The 20,815-nt window shown below is 47.0% G+C and overlaps 1 protein-coding gene across 2 annotated transcripts in view; it reads left to right on the forward strand.

Moving 5' to 3' along the window:
- The window catches only part of LOC135054721 (NACHT, LRR and PYD domains-containing protein 12-like), a 411,740-nt gene that overhangs the window by 34,832 nt on the left and 356,093 nt on the right, over nucleotides 1–20,815 (forward strand). For both annotated transcript variants that reach the window (XM_063958010.1, XM_063958009.1), the window contains one exon: nucleotides 1,157–1,213. In XM_063958010.1, coding sequence (XP_063814080.1) covers nucleotides 1,189–1,213 — 25 coding nt within the window. In that variant the 5' untranslated portion in view covers nucleotides 1,157–1,188. The remainder of the gene's footprint in view (nucleotides 1–1,156; nucleotides 1,214–20,815) is intronic.

Here is a 20,815-nt window from a genome sequence, read left to right on the forward strand (position 1 = left end):
GCCGTGGACTACCGTACTGTGTCTGCTGCTAATATAGACTGGATGATAATGAGATGAAATTAATATATATATATATATATATATATGATCACTAGTACTGCAGCCGGACAGGTATATATTTAATTATTTATTATGTAATGACGGACCTGCTGGACACTGTCAGCAGAATGCGTTTATAAAAACACCACACGACGAGTGTTTAACTTTTTCAGGCAGACAATCACAATATACTGGTGGTCAGCAGACAATCACAATATACTGGTGGTCAGTGGTCACTGGTCACACTGGCAGTGGCACTCTGGCAGCAAAAGTGTGCACTGTACTTAAAATATGTACTCCTGCTATAACTGCTCCCCAGTCTCCCCCACAATTGCTGTATGAGCAGTGAGCACTCAGCACAGTCAGATAATAATTAATGATATACAGTATTACAATACATATGATGCAGCACACTGGGCTGAGCACAGATATGGTATGTGACTGTGTCACACTGTGTATCGTTTTTTTTCAGGCAGAGAACGGATTAATTAAACTGGTGGTCAGGTCACTGGTCACACTATCAGCAAGTAGTACTCCTAAGCAGACAATCACAATATACTGGTGGTCAGTGTGGTCACAATGGCAGTGTGGCACTCTGGCCACAAAATTGTGCACTGTACTTAATATGTACTCCTGCTCTCTAACTGCTCCCCAGTCTCCCCCACAAGTCAGATATACAGTCTATCAGCAAGTAGTAGTACTCCTAATGCTCCCCAAACTTACTAAATAGTGTCTCTCTAACTCTTCTCTATAAACGGAGAGGACGCCAGCCACGTCCTCTCCCTATCAATCTCAATGCACGTGTGAAAATGGCGGCGACGCGCGGCTCCTTATATAGAATCCGAGTCTCGCGATAGAATCCGAGCCTCGCGAGAATCCGACAGCGGGATGATGACGTTCGGGCGCGCTCGGGTTAACCGAGCAAGGCGGGAAGATCCGAGTCGCTCGGACCCGTGTAAAAAAAGCTGAAGTTCGGGCGGGTTCGGATTCCGAGGAACCGAACCCGCTCATCACTAGTTTCCAATACTGGTTCTATGCATGCACTCTCTGTGGTGATATACATTTATCACAGTAACTGTTATTTATCCTGATGAAGCTGTTTTTTATTCCCTACTAGGATACACAGAGTAGAATCACACTGTCTCCTGCATGATGGGCATTTTTTCATCAAAAGGTGAGTGACAGATCCATTATCATTAGCAGTAAGATGATTTGATTCCATAATAAAGAGAAGTTCCGCCATGGAACTGTTGTGGTAATTAGAGGGAGATGTATCAAAACTTCTAAAGAGTACAAATGTAGAAATCACTGATGGCAACCAATCAGCTTCTATAATTTATCTAGGGCATTATATAAAATTATAGCTACAATCTGGTTGATATGGGCATCTTTTCCCCTTGTCCGCTGTAGTAGATTTGATGAATCTCCCCAGAGATAGATTTAGACATCATGGGGCCCTAATCAAGATATTGATTTAGGGCCCCCTTTCTCATAGAATACATAGCACTATGGCCCTCATTCTGAGTTGTTCGCTCGTTAGTTTTCTTCGCATCGATGCGATAAGTCGCAAACTGCGCATGCGCAATGTTCGCAGTGCGTCTGCGCCAAGAAAATTTGCTAAAAAGTTTGGTATTTTACTCACGGCTTAACGAAGATATTTCTTCGTTCTGGTGATCGGAGTGAGATAGACATGAAATGGGTGTTTCTGGGCGGAAACTGTCCGTTTTATGGGTGTGTTTGAAAAAACGCTGCAGTTTCTAGGAAAAACACGGGAGTGGCTGGAGAAACGGAGGAGTGTCTGGGCGAACGCTGGGTGTGTTTGTGACGTCAAACCAGGAACGAAAAGGACTGAACTGAATGCAGTGGCAGAGTAAGTCTCGAGCTACTCGAAACTGCAAAGAAATTTCTAAACGCTATTCTGTTCGCAATTATGCAAATCTTTCATTCGCAATTCTGCAAAGCTAAGATTCACTCCCAGTAGGCGGCGGCTTAGCGTGTGCAAAGCTGCTAAAAGCAGCTAGTGAGCGAACAACTCGGAATGAGGGCCAATATTTTCATTCCTGAGTTATGCCACTTACATTATTTGTTGCTTTCCCCGTTATATTCTATTACAGTATAAAACTTTCCCCCTTCACTGATTACACCATGACCCCTCACCTCTAATTTAGATAAGTGTATGTATTGAAGCAGGTTCCCATACCCCATTATTACACCACTTCCCTCACTGACTGTAGCAGGTATCCATACCCCATTATTACACCATCTCCCGCACTGACTGTAGCAGGTCCCCATACCCCATTATTACAAAACTTCCCTCACTGACTGTAGCAGGTCCACATACCCCATTATAACACCACTTCCCTCACTGACTGTAGCAGGTCCCCATACCCCATTATTACAGCACTTCCCTCACTGACTGTAGCAGGTTCCATACCCCATTATTACACCACTTCCCTCACTGACTGTAGCAGATCCCCATACCCCATTATTACACCACTTCTCTCACTGACTGTAGCAGATCCCCATACCCCATTATTACACCACTTTCATCACTGACTGTAGCAGATCCCCATACCCCATAATTACACCACTTCCCTCACTGACTGTAGCAGATCCCCATACCCCATTATTACACCACTTCCCTCACTGACTGTACAGATCCCCTAACCCCATTATTACACCACTCCCCTCACTGACTGTAGCAAGTCCCCATACCCCGTTATTACACCAGTTCCCTCACTGACTGTAGCAGATCCCCATACCCCATTATTACACCACTTCCCTCACTGACTGTACAGATCCCCTAACCCCATTATTACACCACTCCCCTCACTAACTGTAGCACGTCCCCATACCCCATTATTACACCAGTTCCCTCACTGACTGTAGCAGGTTCCCATACCCTATTATTACACCACTTCACTCACTGACTGCACTGTAGCAGGTCCCAATGTCGCATTATTACACCACTTCCCTCACTGACTGTAGCAGATCCCCATACCCCATTATTACAGCACTTCCCTCACTGACTGTAGCAGGTCCCCATACCCCATTATTACACCACTTCCCTCACTGACTGTACAGATCCCCTAACCCCATTATTACACCACTCCCCTCACTGACTGTAGCAAGTCCCCATACCCCATTATTACACCAGTTCCCTCACTGACTGTAGCAGGTCCCCATACCACATTATTACACCACTTCCCTCACTGACTGCACTGTAGCAGGTCCCAATGCCGCATTATTACACCACTTCCCTCACTGACTGTAGCAAGTCCCCATACCCCATTATTACACCAGTTCCCTCACTGACTGCACTGTAGCAGGTCCCAATGCCGCATTATTACACCACTTCCCTCACTGACTGTAGCAAGTCCCCATACCCCATTATTACACCAGTTCCCTCACTGACTGTAATTTTTTGGATTAAATATTAATAACCCCTTTATATGTAGTAAATAATATACAGGACAGCACCACTGGACTTATACGGCAGTATCACTGGACTTATACGGCAGTATCACTGGACTTATACGGCAGTATCACTGGACTTATATGGCAGTACCACTTGACTTATACTGCAGTATCACTGGACTTATACGGCAGTATCACTGGACTTATGGCAGCACAGTGGCACCACCACTGGACTGATGCAGGACAACACAGCACCACTGCACTGGACTGGACTTATACAGCAGCACTGGACATATGACAGCAGAGGACACCACCACTGTGACTGGACTGATGCAGCACAAGACACCACCACTGGACTGATGCAGCACAAGACAGCACTGGAATGACACACATAAGATAGAGCAGGTCGCCACATCACTTTCCCGCACAGACAGACACTGAGGAGAGAGACACGTCCTCTCACTACACTCTCCAGGACTGGAGTGAAAATGGTGGCAACGCGCGGCTCCTAATATGGATTCCAAAACCTGCGAGATTCCGACAGCGGGATTATGACATTTTGCCTCAGTCTGATTTCCGAGTCTGGCGGGAAGTCCAGAGCCGGGCTTGGATTCGGGCTCAGGGTGTGAAGTTCGGTAGGGTTCAGTTCTCAGAGAACCGAACCCGCTCATCCCTAATTATTACACCACTTCCCTCACTGACTGTAACAGGTCCCCATACCCCATTATTACACCCTCACTCACTGACTGTAGCAGGTCCCCATACCCCATTATTACATACACACTCACTCACTGACTAGCAGGTCCCCATTTCCCATTATTACACCACTTCCCTCACTGACTGTAGCAGGTCCCCATACCCCATTATTACACCACTTCCCTCACTGACTGTAGCAGGTCTCCATACCTCATGATTACACCACTTCCCTCACTGACTGTAGCAGGTTCCCATACCCCATTATTACACCACTTCCCTCACTGACTGTAGCAGGTCTCCATACCCCATTATTACACCACTTCCCTCACTGACTGTAGCAGATCCCCATACCCCATTATTACACCACTTCCCTCACTGACTGTAGCAGGTCTCCATACCCCATTATTACACCACTTCCCTCACTGACTGTAGCAGATCCCCATACCCCATTATTACAGCACTTCCCTCACTGACTGTAGCAGGTCCCCATACCCCATTATTACACCACTTCCCTCACTGACTGTACAGATCCCCTAACCCCATTATTACACCACTCCCCTCACTGACTGTAGCAAGTCCCCATACCCCATTATTACACCAGTTCCCTCACTGACTGTAGCAGATCCCCATACCCCATTATTACACCACTTCCCTCACTGACTGTACAGATCCCCTAACCCCATTATTACACCACTCCCCTCACTGACTGTAGCAAGTCCCCATACCCCATTATTACACCAGTTCCCTCACTGACTGTAGCAGGTCCCCTATACCCCATTATTACACCACTTCCCTCACTGACTGTAGCAGATCCCCATACACCATTATTACACCACTTCTCTCACTGACTGTAGCAGGTCCCCTATACCCCATTATTACACCACTTCCCTCACTGACTGTAGCAGGTCCCCATACCACATTATTACACCACTTCCCTCACTGACTGCACTGTAGCAGGTCCCAATGCTGCATTATTACACCACTTCCCTCACTGACTGTAGCAGGTCCCCATACCCCATTATTACACCATTTCCCTCACTGACTGTAGCAGGTCCCAATGCCGCATTATTACACCACTTCCCTCACTGACTGTAGCAAGTCCCCATACCCCATTATTACACCAGTTCCCTCAATGACTGTAGCAGGTCCCCATACCCCATTATTACTAGAGATGTGCGGCAGGCACTTTTCGTGTTTTGTGTTTTGGTTTTGGATCTGGATGATTTTTGAAAAAAACATAAAAATCGCTAAAATCACAGAATTTGGGGGTCATTTTAATCCTATGGTATTATTAACCTCAATATCATTCATATCCACTCATTTCCAGTCTATTCTGAACACCTCACATCTCACAATATTGTTTTTAGGCCTAAAAGTTGCACCAAGGTTGCTGGATGACTAAGCTAAGCGACACAAGTGTGCGGCACAAGCACCTGGCCCATCTAGGAGTGGAACGCAGTGGCTGAATGTCGAAAGTGGCCCGCAATTTTTCGGGCAACCGACAGCATCTCCTGCACGCCCCTGTCATTTCTCAAAAAAATCTGCACCACCAAATTAATTGTATGTGCAAAACATGGGACATGCTGGAATTTGCACAGATGTAATACATGCACAATATTGGTGGCACAGGAGAGTGTACCCCTAAACCACACACATATGGCAAAGACTGTAAAAATAATTTGGATAATAATAACCCTTTTATTTGGACAGAGTTATATAACACAATATGCGGCACAAAAGAGCGTTCCCCTAAACTACACAGGGCAAACCCTGTAAAATTATTTGGATGAAATATTAATAACCCCTTTATATGGAGTAAATAATATACAGGACAGCACCACTGGACTTATACGGCAGTATCACTGGACTTATACGGCAGTATCACTGGACTTATACGGCAGTATCAATGGGCTTATACGGCAGTACCACTTGACTTATACTGCAGTATCACTGGACTTATGGCAGCACAGTGACACCACCACTGGACTGATGCAGGACAACACAGCACCCCTGCACTGGACTGGACTTATACAGCAGTACTGGACATATGGCAGCAGAGGACACCACCACTGTGACTGGACTGATGCAGCACAAGACACCACCACTGGACTGATGCAGCACAAGACAGCACTGGAATGACACACATAAGATAGAGCAGGTCGCCACATCACTTTCCCGCACAGACAGACACTGAGGAGAGAGACACGTCCTCTCACTACACTCTCCAGGACTGGAGTGAAAATGGTGGCAACGCGCGGCTCCTTATATGGATTCCAAAACATGCGAGATTCCAACAGCGGGATTATGACATTTTGCCTCGGTCTGATTTCCGAGTCTGGCGGGAAGTCCAGAGCCGGGCTTGGATTCGGGCTCAGGGTGTGAAGTTCGGTAGGGTTCAGTTCTCAGAGAACCGAACCCGCTCATCCCTAATTATTACACCACTTCCCTCACTGACTGTAGCAGGTCCCCATACCCCATTATTACACCCTCACTCACTGACTGTAGCAGGTCCCCATACCCCATTATTACATACACACTCACTCACTGACTGTAGCAGGTTTCCATTTCCCATTATTACACCACTTCCCTCACTGACTGTAGCAGGTCCCCATACCCCATTATTACACCACTTCCCTCACTGACTGTAGCAGGTCCCCATACCCCAATATTATACCCTCACTCACCGACTGTAGCATATCCCCATACCTCATGATTACACCACTTCCCTCACTGACGGTAGCAGATCCCCATACCCCATTATTACACCACTTCCCTCACTGACTGTAGCAGGTCTCCATACCCCATTATTACACCACTTCACTCACTGACTGTAGCAGATCCCCATACCCCATTATTACACCACTTCCCTCACTGACTGTAGCAGATCCCCATACCCCATTATTACACCACTTCCCTCACTGACTGTAGCAGATTCCCATACCCCATTATTACTAGAGATGAGCGCCTGAAATTTTTCGGGTTTTGTGTTTTGGTTTTGGGTTCGGTTCCGCGGCCGTGTTTTGGGTTCGAACGCGTTTTGGCAAAACCTCACCGAATTTTTTTTGTCGGATTCGGGTGTGTTTTGGATTCGGGTGTTTTTTTCAAAAAACACTAAAAAACAGCTTAAATCATAGAATTTGGGGGGTCATTTTGATCCCAAAGTATTATTAACCTCAAAAACCATAATTTACACTCATTTTCAGTCTATTCTGAATACCTCACACCTCACAATATTATTTTTAGTCCTAAAATTTGCACCGAGGTCGCTGTGTGAGTAAGATAAGCGACCCTAGTGGCCGACACAAACACCGGGCCCATCTAGGAGTGGCACTGCAGTGTCACGCAGGATGTCCCTTCCAAAAAACCCTCCCCAAACAGCACATGACGCAAAGAAAAAAAGAGGCGCAATGAGGTAGCTGTGTGAGTAAGATTAGCGACCCTAGTGGCCGACACAAACACCGGGCCCATCTAGGAGTGGCACTGCAGTGTCACGCAGGATGGCCCTTCCAAAAAACCCTCCCCAAACAGCACATGACGCAAAGAAAAAAAGAGGCGCAATGAGGTAGCTGTGTGAGTAAGATTAGCGACCCTAGTGGCCGACACAAACACCGGGCCCATCTAGGAGTGGCACTGCAGTGTCACGCAGGATGTCCCTTCCAAAAAACCCTCCCCAAACAGCACATGACGCAAAGAAAAAAAGAGGCGCAATGAGGTAGCTGTGTGAGTAAGATTAGCGACCCTAGTGGCCGACACAAACACCGGGCCCATCTAGGAGTGGCACTGCAGTGTCACGCAGGATGTCCCTTCCAAAAAACCCTCCCCAAACAGCACATGACGCAAAGAAAAAAAGAGGCGCAATGAGGTAGCTGACTGTGTGAGTAAGATTAGCGACCCTAGTGGCCGACACAAACACCGGGCCCATTTAGGAGTGGCACTGCAGTGTCACGCAGGATGTCCCTTCCAAAAAACCCTCCCCAATCAGCACATGATGCAAAGAAAAAGAAAAGAAAAAAGAGGTGCAAGATGGAATTGTCCTTGGGCCCTCCCACCCACCCTTATGTTGTATAAACAAAACAGGACATGCACACTTTAACCAACCCATCATTTCAGTGACAGGGTCTGCCACACGACTGTGACTGATATGACGGGTTGGTTTGGACCCCCCCCAAAAAAGAAGCAATTAATCTCTCCTTGCACAAACTGGCTCTACAGAGGCAAGATGTCCACCTCATCATCACCCTCCGATATATCACCGTGTACATCCCCCTCCTCACAGATTATCAATTCGTCCCCACTGGAATCCACCATCTCAGCTCCCTGTGTACTTTGTGGAGGCAATTGCTGCTGGTCAATGTCTCCGCGGAGGAATTGATTATAATTCATTTTAATGAACATCATCTTCTCCACATTTTCTGGATGTAACCTCGTACGCCGATTGCTGACAAGGTGAGCGGCGGCACTAAACACTCTTTCGGAGTACACACTTGTGGGAGGGCAACTTAGGTAGAATAAAGCCAGTTTGTGCAAGGGCCTCCAAATTGCCTCTTTTTCCTGCCAGTATAAGTACGGACTGTGTGACGTGCCTACTTGGATGCGGTCACTCATATAATCCTCCACCATTCTATCAATGTTGAGAGAATCATATGCAGTGACAGTAGACGACATGTCCGTAATCGTTGTCAGGTCCTTCAGTCCGGACCAGATGTCAGCATCAGCAGTCGCTCCAGACTGCCCTGCATCACCGCCAGCGGGTGGGCTCGGAATTCTGAGCCTTTTCCTCGCACCCCCAGTTGCGGGAGAATGTGAAGGAGGAGATGTTGACAGGTCGCGTTCCGCTTGACTTGACAATTTTGTCACCAGCAGGTCTTTCAACCCCAGCAGACTTGTGTCTGCCGGAAAGAGAGATCCAAGGTAGGCTTTAAATCTAGGATCGAGCACGGTGGCCAAAATGTAGTGCTCTGATTTCAACAGATTGACCACCCGTGAATCCTTGTTAAGCGAATTAAGGGCTCCATCCACAAGTCCCACATGCCTAGCGGAATCGCTCCGTGTTAGCTCCTCCTTCAATGTCTCCAGCTTCTTCTGCAAAAGCCTGATGAGGGGAATGACCTGACTCAGGCTGGCAGTGTCTGAACTGACTTCACGTGTGGCAAGTTCAAAGGGCATCAGAACCTTGCACAACGTTGAAATCATTCTCCACTGCGCTTGAGACAGGTGCATTCCACCTACTATATCGTGCTCAATTGTATAGGCTTGAATGGCCTTTTGCTGCTCCTCCAACCTCTGAAGCATATAGAGGGTTGAATTCCACCTCGTTACCACTTCTTGCTTCAGATGATGGCAGGGCAGGTTCAGTAGTTTTTGGTGGTGCTCCAGTCTTCTGTACGTGGTGCCTGTACGCCGAAAGTGTCCCGCAATTCTTCTGGCCACCGACAGCATTTCTTGCACGCCCCTGTCGTTTTTTAAAAAATTCTGCACCACCAAATTCAAGGTATGTGCAAAACATGGGACGTGCTGGAATTTGCCCATATTTAATGCACACACAATATTGCTGGCGTTGTCCGATGCCACAAATCCACAGGAGAGTCCAATTGGGGTAAGCCATTCCGCGATGATCTTCCTCAGTTGCCGTAAGAGGTTTTCAGCTGTGTGCGTATTCTGGAAAGCGGTGATACAAAGCGTAGCCTGCCTAGGAAAGAGTTGGCGTTTGCGAGATGCTGCTACTGGTGCCGCCGCTGCTGTTCTTGCGGCGGGAGTCCATACATCTACCCAGTGGGCTGTCACAGTCATATAGTCCTGACCCTGCCCTGCTCCACTTGTCCACATGTCCGTGGTTAAGTGGACATTGGGTACAACTGCATTTTTTAGGACACTGGTGAGTCTTTTTCTGAGGTCTGTGAACATTTTCGGTATCGCCTGCCTAGAGAAGTGGAACCTAGATGGTATTTGGTAACGGGGGCACACTGCCTCAATAAATTGTCTAGTTCCCTGTGAACTAACGGCGGATACCGGACGCACGTCTAACACCAACATAGTTGTCAAGGCCTCAGTTATCCGCTTTGCAGTAGGATGACTGCTGTGATATTTCATCTTCCTCGCAAAGGACTGTTGAACAGTCAATTGCTTACTGGAAGTAGTACAAGTGGGCTTACGACTTCCCCTCTGGGATGACCATCGACTCCCAGCGGCAACAACAGCAGCGCCAGCAGCAGTAGGCGTTACACGCAAGGATGCATCGGAGGAATCCCAGGCAGGAGAGGACTCGTCAGAATTGCCAGTGACATGGCCTGCAGGACTATTGGCATTCCTGGGGAAGGAGGAAATTGACACTGAGGGAGTTGGTGGGGTGGTTTGCGTGAGCTTGGTTACAAGAGGAAGGGATTTACTGGTCAGTGGACTGCTTCCGCTGTCACCCAAAGTTTTTGAACTTGTCACTGACTTATTATGAATGTGCTGCAGGTGACGTATAAGGGAGGATGTTCCGAGGTGGTTAACGTCCTTACCCCTACTTATTACAGCTTGACAAAGGGAACACACGGCTTGACACCTGTTGTCCGCATTTCTGGTGAAATACCTCCACACCGAAGAGCTGATTTTTTTGGTATTTTCACCTGGCATGTCAACGGCCATATTCCTCCCACGGACAACAGGTGTCTCCCCGGGTGCCTGACTTAAACAAACCACCTCACCATCAGAATCCTCCTGGTCAATTTCCTCCCCAGCGCCAGCAACACCCATATCCTCCTCATCCTGGTGTACTTCAACACTGACATCTTCAATCTGACTATCAGGAACTGGACTGCGGGTGCTCCTTCCAGCACTTGCAGGGGGCGTGCAAATGGTGGAAGGCGCATGCTCTTCACGTCCAGTGTTGGGAAGGTCAGGCATCGCAACCGACACAATTGGACTCTCCTTGTGGATTTGGGATTTCGAAGAATGCACAGTTCTTTGCTGTGCTGCTTTTGCCAGCTTGAGTCTTTTCATTTTTCTAGCGAGAGGCTGAGTGCTTCCATCCTCATGTGAAGCTGAACCACTAGCCATGAACATAGGTCAGGGCCTCAGCCGTTCCTTGCCACTCCGTGTCGTAAATGGCATATTGGCAAGTTTACGCTTCTCCTCCGACAATTTTATTTTAGGTTTTGGAGTCCTTTTTTTTCTGATATTTGGTGTTTTGGATTTGACATGCTCTGTACTATGACATTGGGCATCGGCCTTGGCAGACGACGTTGCTGGCATTTCATCGTCTCGGCCATGACTAGTGGCAGCAGCTTCAGCACGAGGTGGAAGTGGATCTTGATCTTTCCCTAATTTTGGAACCTCAACATTTTTGTTCTCCATATTTTAATAGGCACAACTAAAAGGCACCTCAGGTAAACAATGGAGATGGATACTAGTATACAATTATGGACTGCCTGCCGAGTGCAGACACAGAGGTAGCCACAGCCGTGAACTACCGTACTGTACTGTGTCTGCTGCTAATATAGACTGGTTGATAAAGAGATGTCTATGTAACTATGTATGTATAAAGAAGAAAGAAAAAAAAACCACGGTTAGGTGGTATACAATTATGGACGGACTGCCTGCCGAGTGCCGACACAGAGGTAGCCACAGCCGTGAACTACCGCACTGTACTGTGTCTGCTGCTAATATATAGACTGGTTGATAAAGAGATAGTATACTCGTAACTAGTATGTATGTATAAAGAAAGAAAAAAAAACCACGGTTAGGTGGTATATACAATTATGGACGGGCTGCCGAGTGCCGACACAGAGGTAGCCACAGCCGTGAACTACCGCACTGTACTGTGTCTGCTGCTAATATATAGACTGGTTGATAAAGAGATAGTATACTCGTAACTAGTATGTATGTATAAAGAAAGAAAAAAAAACCACGGTTAGGTGGTATATACAATTATGGACGGGCTGCCGAGTGCCGACACAGAGGTAGTCACAGCCGTGAACTACCGCACTGTACTGTGTCTGCTGCTAATATAGACTGGTTGATAAAGAGATAGTATACTCGTAACTAGTATGTATGTATAAAGAAAGAAAAAAAAACCACGGTTAGGTGGTATATACAATTATGGACGGGCTGCCGAGTGCCGACACAGAGGTAGCCACAGCCGTGAACTACCGCACTGTACTGTGTCTGCTGCTAATATAGACTGGTTGATAAAGAGATAGTATACTCGTAACTAGTATGACTATAAAGAAAGAAAAAAAAACCACGGTTAGGTGGTATATACAATTATGGACGGGCTGCCGAGTGCCGACACAGAGGTAGCCACAGCCGTGAACTACCGCACTGTACTGTGTCTGCTGCTAATATATAGACTGGTTGATAAAGAGATAGTATACTCGTAACTAGTATGTATGTATAAAGAAAGGAAAAAAAACCACGGTTAGGTGGTATATACAATTATGGACGGGCTGCCGAGTGCCGACACAGAGGTAGCCACAGTCGTGAACTACCGCACTGTACTGTGTCTGCTGCTAATATATAGACTGGTTGATAAAGAGATAGTATACTCGTAACTAGTATGTATGTATAAAGAAAGAAAAAAAAACCACGGTTAGGTGGTATATACAATTATGGACGGGCTGCCGAGTGCCGACACAGAGGTAGCCACAGCCGTGAACTACCGCACTGTACTGTGTCTGCTGCTAATATAGACTGGTTGATAAAGAGATAGTATACTCGTAACTAGTATGTATGTATAAAGAAAGAAAAAAAAACCACGGTTAGGTGGTATATACAATTATGGACGGGCTGCCGAGTGCCGACACAGAGGTAGCCACAGCCGTGAACTACCGCACTGTACTGTGTCTGCTGCTAATATAGACTGGTTGATAAAGAGATAGTATACTCGTAACTAGTATGTATGTATAAAGAAAGAAAAAAAAACCACGGTTAGGTGGTATATACAATTATGGACGGGCTGCCGAGTGCCGACACAGAGGTAGCCACAGCCGTGAACTACCGCACTGTACTGTGTCTGCTGCTAATATATAGACTGGTTGATAAAGAGATAGTATACTCGTAACTAGTATGTATGTATAAAGAAAGAAAAAAAAACCACGGTTAGGTGGTATATACAATTATGGACGGGCTGCCGAGTGCCGACACAGAGGTAGCCACAGCCGTGAACTACCGCACTGTACTGTGTCTGCTGCTAATATAGACTGGTTGATAAAGAGATAGTATACTACTAATATTATATATACTGGTGGTCAGGTCACTGGTCACTAGTCACACTGGCAGTGGCACTCCTGCAGCAAAAGTGTGCACTGTTTAATTTTAATATAATATTATGTACTCCAGGCTCCTGCTATAACCTATAACTGGCACTGCAGTGCTCCCCAGTCTCCCCCACAATTATAAGCTGTGTGAGCTGAGCACAGTCAGATATATATATATACATTGATGCAGCACACTGGGCTGAGCAGTGCACACAGATATGGTATGTGACTGAGTCACTGTGTGTATCGTTTTTTTCAGGCAGAGAACGGATATATTAAATAAAACAAACAACTGCACTGTCTGTGTCTGGTGGCCACTGTGGTCGTCAGTCACTAAACTCTGCACTCTCTTCTACAGTATCACAGCCTCAGGTCAATCTCTCTCTCTCTCTCTCTCAACCCTAATCTAAATGGAGAGGACGCCAGCCACGTCCTCTCCCTATCAATCTCAATGCACGTGTGAAAATGGCGGCGACGCGCGGCTCCTTATATAGAATCCGAGTCTCGCGATAGAATCCGAGCCTCGCGAGAATCCGACAGCGTCATGATGACGTTCGGGCGCGCTCGGGTTAACCGAGCAAGGCGGGAAGATCCGAGTCGCTCGGACCCGTGAAAAAAAACATGAAGTTCGGGCGGGTTCGGATTCAGAGAAACCGAACCCGCTCATCTCTAATTATTACACCATTTCCCTCACTGACTGTAGCAGGTCTCCATACCCCATTATTACACCACTTCCCTCACTGACTGTAGCAGATCACCATACCCCATAATTACACCCTCACTCACTGACTGTAGCAGGTCCCCATTTCCCATTATTACACCACTTCCCTCACTGACTGTAGCAGGTCCCCATACCCCATAATTACACCCTCACTCACTGACTGTAGCAGATCCCCATACCCCATTATTACACCACTTCCCTCACTGACTGTAGCAGGTCTCCATACCCCATTATTACACCCGCACTCACTGACTGTAGCAGGTCCCTATACCCCATTATTACACCACTTACCTCACTGACTGTAGCAGGTTCCCATACCCCATTATTACACCACTTCCCTCACTGACTGTAGCAGGTTCCCATACCGCATTATTACACCCTTACTCAGGGCCGTCTTTACGTATGGGCTCAATGGGCTCTTGCCCAAGGGCCCCAGGGGTAATCGGGCTCTAGGATGATAGCTGAGGGTCCCCTCTTTCCAGGGGTACCAGATTTTTGAAAATCGGCCCTTGGAAACCAAAGATATCCGACTTCAAAGTAGTGGTCCCCATCCTTGCCTGCTAATTTGACTTCCCAGACAGATATCTCGGGTCTTTTCTGACGTAAAGGTTTTCTGAGTACATATTTCAAAAGCTGAGACTCTCCCCTTTTGGTGGACACTGGCAGCTTGTCTCTACTATGCCCAGAACCAGAGGTATCAGCCTTCCAGCAGCCGGTCCCTGCTCCAGCTCCACACGCCTAATATGCAGTTTTATATTTTCGTTGGTGGATTGCTCAGGCTCCTGAAGTCTGATCCCCAAGTTCCCAGTATCTCCTGAAAGGTGGGACTCTCTAGTTTTTTTTTATCCTATTAAAACTAAGAAATCTGTTTCCAGGAACTGGATATATCTGCAGTCAAGCAAGCTGCCCTCCCACCAGAAAATGATGAATATTAAGCCCACTCCACTATCGACCCTTCCTTGCGTATTAGACACCCCCTACCACCTTGGAAGTCATGTACCAGGGCCCCTTCATTCAGCACAATGTCCCACATTCTACAGTTTAGTGTTCTCCCTAACGCTCTATCTGTGCAGTAAAGGAATAATTAGCAGAAATTATTGCTCCAGGTCCTACATGTTGAACAGAAGACTGTTCTGTAGGACCTTCCACCCGCGGGACATCAAAGCTAACACTGATACCACCCCCGATCCCTGCTGCTGATGGGTGGTTAGGGGCCCCAGTGCATTGCTGTGCCCAGGGGCCTACACTGCTGTTAAGACGGCTCTGCCCTTACTCACTGACTGCATTGTATAGGAGTGACCCAGGCTTTACTGATTGCAGAAATCCCCATCACCTAACATACTCATTATTATCCCCCCTCACTCACTGACTGCATTGTATATGAATAACCCAGATGTAAGGGTGTCACAATTGACTGGAATTGAGTAGAAATGGATGTTATTGAGGTTAACAATACCCTAGGAATAAAAAAGGCCCAAATTCTACAATTTTAGTGGGGGGTTTTTTTGGTCAATTTATGGGGGGAAATCCAAAACCAAAACCAATCACGGCCAAAATCCAAACACGAATCCAAAACCAGAACTGGACGATGAATTTTAACAAAAACCAGCAAAAATGGTCTGATGCAAATCTCTACTGATATATAACGCAGGTGCCAATATCTTGTAATACTTAATATTACACCCAGTCACATTAGTGTTGACTGCATTAGATATAAGTGCCTCTCCCCTTATTGATTGCAGCAACCTAGCAGGTCCCTCATCCCTTATAATACCCATTATTACACCCCTCAGTCAGTGTGACTGTAGGTATTACCGTATTACATATCAGTGCCCCACTCATTGTAGCAGGCATCTCCCATACACGATAGTACTTCAAAGAGAGTATAATAGCATATTGATATATCACCAGTGTGTGCTTCCCCCCCAGCCATGATTGCAGAAGATAGATGTTTTACACTGTACTTAAAATAACACTTTCCCCCCAAACCCCCCCAACCCACACACACACACACGCACACGCACATACACACGCGCACACACACACACACACACACCTGATTTGAATTTGAAGTAGGTGGATGTTATACAAAATTAATAAAATACTATGATAAAGTACACTAGAAATCTCATGTTTACACCTGTACATGTCCCAGCTCCTCTCTCTGCATGTATGACATCATACACACGTCGTGATCGGTCACACGTACACATACCTCCCAACTTTACAGTTCCCTAAAGAGGGATACACGCGCGGCGATGCCGCGTGCGCTCCCAAAAAAGGGGTGTGACCTAAGGAAAGGGGCGTGGCTTTGCGGGAGGACCAGCGATCGTGAGCCACGCCCCCGTTTTCGTCACTGAGGGGGCATGCCCAGCGCTCTGTGAGCCGCTGGCATGCCCCCTCTCCCTCTGTATCCAGTGATACGAGACACAGAGACTCCCAACTGCCCCCTCCCCCCCCCCCCACTGCGGGACACTGCGGCCCGCGGGTAGGACAGCGGGACAGTCCCCAAAAAACTAGAGATGAGCGGGTTCGGTTTCTCGGAATCCGAACCCCCCCGAACTTCAGCCTTTTTACACGGGTCCGAGGCAGACTCGGATCTTCCCGCCTTGCTCGGTTAACCCGAGCGCGCCCGAACGTCATCATCCCGCTGTCGGATTCTCGCGAGGCTCGGATTCTATCGCAAGACTCGGATTCTATATAAGGAGCCGCGCGTCGCCGCCATTTTCACACGTGCATTGAGATTGATAGGGAGAGGACGTGGCTGGCGTCCTCTCCGTTTAGAGTGACTAATAGTACTAGAGAGAGAGAGACACAAATTTTGGGGAGCATAATATATGAGGAGTACTACTTGCTGCTGATAGTGTGACCAGTGGCAGTGACCAGTGCCACCAGTTTAATGAATCCGTTCTCTGCCTGAAAAAAAACGATACACAGTGTGACACAGTCACACATACCATATCTGTGCTCAGCCCAGTGTGCTGCATCATATACTGTATATCATTATCTGACTGCTGAGTGCTCACTGCTCACACAGCTTAATTGTGGGGGAGACTGGGGAGCAGTTATAGCAGGAGTACATATTTTAAGTACAGTGCACACTTTTGCTGCCAGAGTGCCACTGCCAGTGTGACTGACCAGTGACCACTGACCACCAGTATTGTGATTGTCTGCTGACCACCAGTATATTGTGATTGTCTGCCTGAAAAAGTTAAACACTCGTCGTGTGGTGTTTTTATAAACGCATTCTGCAGACAGTGTCCAGCAGGTCCGTCATTACATAATATATACCTGTCCGGCTGCAGTACTAGTGTGATATATATATATATTTTAATTTTATCTCATTATCATCCAGTCTATATTAGCAGCAGACACAGTACGGTAGTCCACGGCTGTAGCTACCTCTGTGTCGGCAGTCGCTCGTCCATCCATAATTGTATACCACCTACCCGTGGTTTATTTTTATTTTCTATCTTCTTGATACTAGTAGCTTACTTTAGGAGTCTGCAGTGCTGACAGACAGTGTCCAGCAGGTCCGTCATTACATAATATATACCTGTCCGGCTGCAGTACTAGTGTGATATATATATATATTTTAATTTTATCTCATTATCATCCAGTCTATATTAGCAGCAGACACAGTACGGTAGTCCACGGCTGTAGCTACCTCTGTGTCGGCAGTCGCTCGTCCATCCATAATTGTATACCACCTACCCGTGGTTTATTTTTATTTTCTATCTTCTTGATACTAGTAGCTTACTTTAGGAGTCTGCAGTGCTGACAGACAGTGTCCAGCAGGTCCGTCATTACATAATATATACCTGTCCGGCTGCAGTACTAGTGTGATATATATATATATTTTAATTTTATCTCATTATCATCCAGTCTATATTAGCAGCAGACACAGTACGGTAGTCCACGGCTATAGCTACCTCTGTGTCGGCAGTCGCTCGTCCATCCATAATTGTATACCACCTACCCGTGGTTTATTTTTATTTTCTATCTTCTTGATACTAGTAGCTTACTTTAGGAGTCTGCAGTGCTGACAGACAGTGTCCAGCAGGTCCGTCATTACATAATATATACCTGTCCGGCTGCAGTACTAGTGTGATATATATATATATTTTAATTTTATCTCATTATCATCCAGTCTATATTAGCAGCAGACACAGTACGGTAGTCCACGGCTGTAGCTACCTCTGTGTCGGCAGTCGCTCGTCCATCCATAAGTATACTAGTATCCATCCATCTCCATTGTTTACCTGAGGTGCCTTTTAGTTGTGCCTATTAAAATATGGAGAACAAAAATGTTGAGGTTCCAAAATTAGGGAAAGATCAAGATCGACTTCCACCTCGTGCTGAAGCTGCTGCCACTAGTCATGGCCGAGACGATGAAATGCCAGCAACGCCGTCTGCCAAGGCCGATGCCCAATGTCATAGTACAGAGCATGTAAAATCCAAAACACCAAATATCAGTAAAAAAAGGACTCAAAAATCTAAAATAAAATTGTCGGAGGAGAAGCTTGCCAATATGCCATTTACATGTCAGGTTCGGTTTGGTTTGTGTCCCCGGAGGGGGCGCTAGTGGGTCAGTGGAGGTAGGATGGAAGAAGTGAGGAGAATGGATTGGATTTCTGCGCATATGTTGTTTTATTGAATGAAAAGTAAAACAATATTGCAGCAGGAATACTTGGAGAAATAAACAATAATAAATGCAATGGGTATGGTGCAGCGTGGAAGCTGAGAGTCTATGGCAAAACAGTGAGAGTCTATGGCAAAACAGTGAGAGTCTATGGCAATATGCTGGTATGGGAACCAGAGATGATTAAAACGTGGAGCCAGCAGAGGTGATGATATTGGTAGCAAACCTGGTAGCAGATGCAGAAGACTTGATGCAGGGTTCACAGTGCTATTAGGAAAGCACAGGCAGCTTGCAAGCTGATTCACAGGTGAGGTGATGAGCTGCACCTGGAGATGGAGTCTCTACAGCTGAGGCTGAAGCACCCTGTGTTGGAGATTGGTGTGAAGCCTGTAAATGAATGCAGGAGTTGCTGATGCTTGTAGTTCCACGGAGCTGTAGTAGGATAACCAGGAATACGGAGTAACAAGCAGGTAACCAGGAACACGGAGGAACAGGTAGGTAACCAGGAACACAGAGTAACAAGCAGGTAACCAGGAACACGGAGGATCCAGGAAGGTAACCAGGAACGCAGGGGATCTGGAGACTGGAACACAGGAACTTGCACACTGAATGTAGCAGGAGAGCTGGAGTGGTTGCTGGAACTTGTAGTTCCACAGGAACTTGCACACTGAATGTCGCAGGAGAGCTGGAGGGGTTGCTGGAACTTGTAGTTCCACAGGAACAGCAGGGAACTGGAACGGAACTGGAACAGCTGGGAACTGGAACGGAACTGGAACAGCTGGGACCTGTTGTTCCACAGGTCCAATACACAAGGATATCTCTGTAGACAGAGGATTGCAAACAGGAGCCGACTGTTCACAGGATGTGACGTGTTGTCCAAGGCGATGTGAGAGAGCCACAAACTGGAAGTTATACCTCCTGCCCAGCAGTGATTGGACACAAACTGCAGGCAGAGATACTAGCTGGATTAGGTGTCCAGATCAGCTGTGAGTTAGCTGAAGTACTCCAGGCTGCAGAGGACTGAAAACTAGAACTGGAACAGAACTGAACTGCTGGAACCTGTAGTTCCACAGCAGTGATGCGATGGAAAATGCAGATTCCTGACATTACCACACGGAGTGGCAAGGAACGGCTGAGGCCCTGGCCTATGTTCATGGCTAGTGGTTCAGCTTCACATGAGGATGGAAGCACTCAGCCTCTCGCTAGAAAAATGAAAAGACTCAAGCTGGCAAAAGCACCGCAAAGAACTGTGCGTTCTTCGAAATCCCAAATCCACAAGGAGAGTCCAATTGTGTCGTTTGCGATGCCTGACCTTCCCAACACTGGACTTGAAGAGCATGTGCCTTCCACCATTTGCACGCCCCCTGCAAGTGCTGGAAGGAGCACCCGCAGTCCAGTTCCTGATAGTCAGATTGAAGATGTCAGTGTTGAAGTACACCAGGATGAGGAGGATATGGGTGTTGCTGGCGCTGGGGAGGAAATTGACAAGGAGGATTCTGATGGTGAGGTGGTTTGTTTAAGTCAGGCACCCGGGGAGACACCTGTTTTCAGTGGGAGGAATATGGCCGTTGACATGCCTGGTGAAAATACCAAAAAAATCAGCTCTTCGGTGTGGAAGTATTTCAACAGAAATGCGGACAACATTTGTCAAGCCGTATGTTGCCTTTGTCAAGCTGTAATAAGTAGGGGTAAAGACGTTAACCACCTCGGAACATCCTCCCTTATACGTCACCTGCAGCGCATTCATAATAAGTCAGTGACAAGTTCAAAAACTTTGGGCGACAGCGGAAGCAGTCCACTGACCAGTAAATCCCTTCCTCTTGTAACCAAGCTCACGCAAACCACCCCACCAACTCCCTCAGTGTCAATTTCCTCCTTCCCCAGGAATGCCAATAGTCCTGCAGGCCATGTCACTGGCAATTCTGACGAGTCCTCTCCTGCCTGGGATTCCTCCGATGCATCCTTGCGTGTAATGCCTACTGCTGCTGGCGCTGCTGTTGTTGCTGCTGGGAGTCGATGGTCATCCCAGAGGGGAAGTCGTAAGACCACTTTTACTACTTC

Source organism: Pseudophryne corroboree, chromosome 3 (assembly GCF_028390025.1).
Source record: "Pseudophryne corroboree isolate aPseCor3 chromosome 3, aPseCor3.hap2, whole genome shotgun sequence".
Taxonomy (NCBI): domain Eukaryota; kingdom Metazoa; phylum Chordata; class Amphibia; order Anura; family Myobatrachidae; genus Pseudophryne; species Pseudophryne corroboree.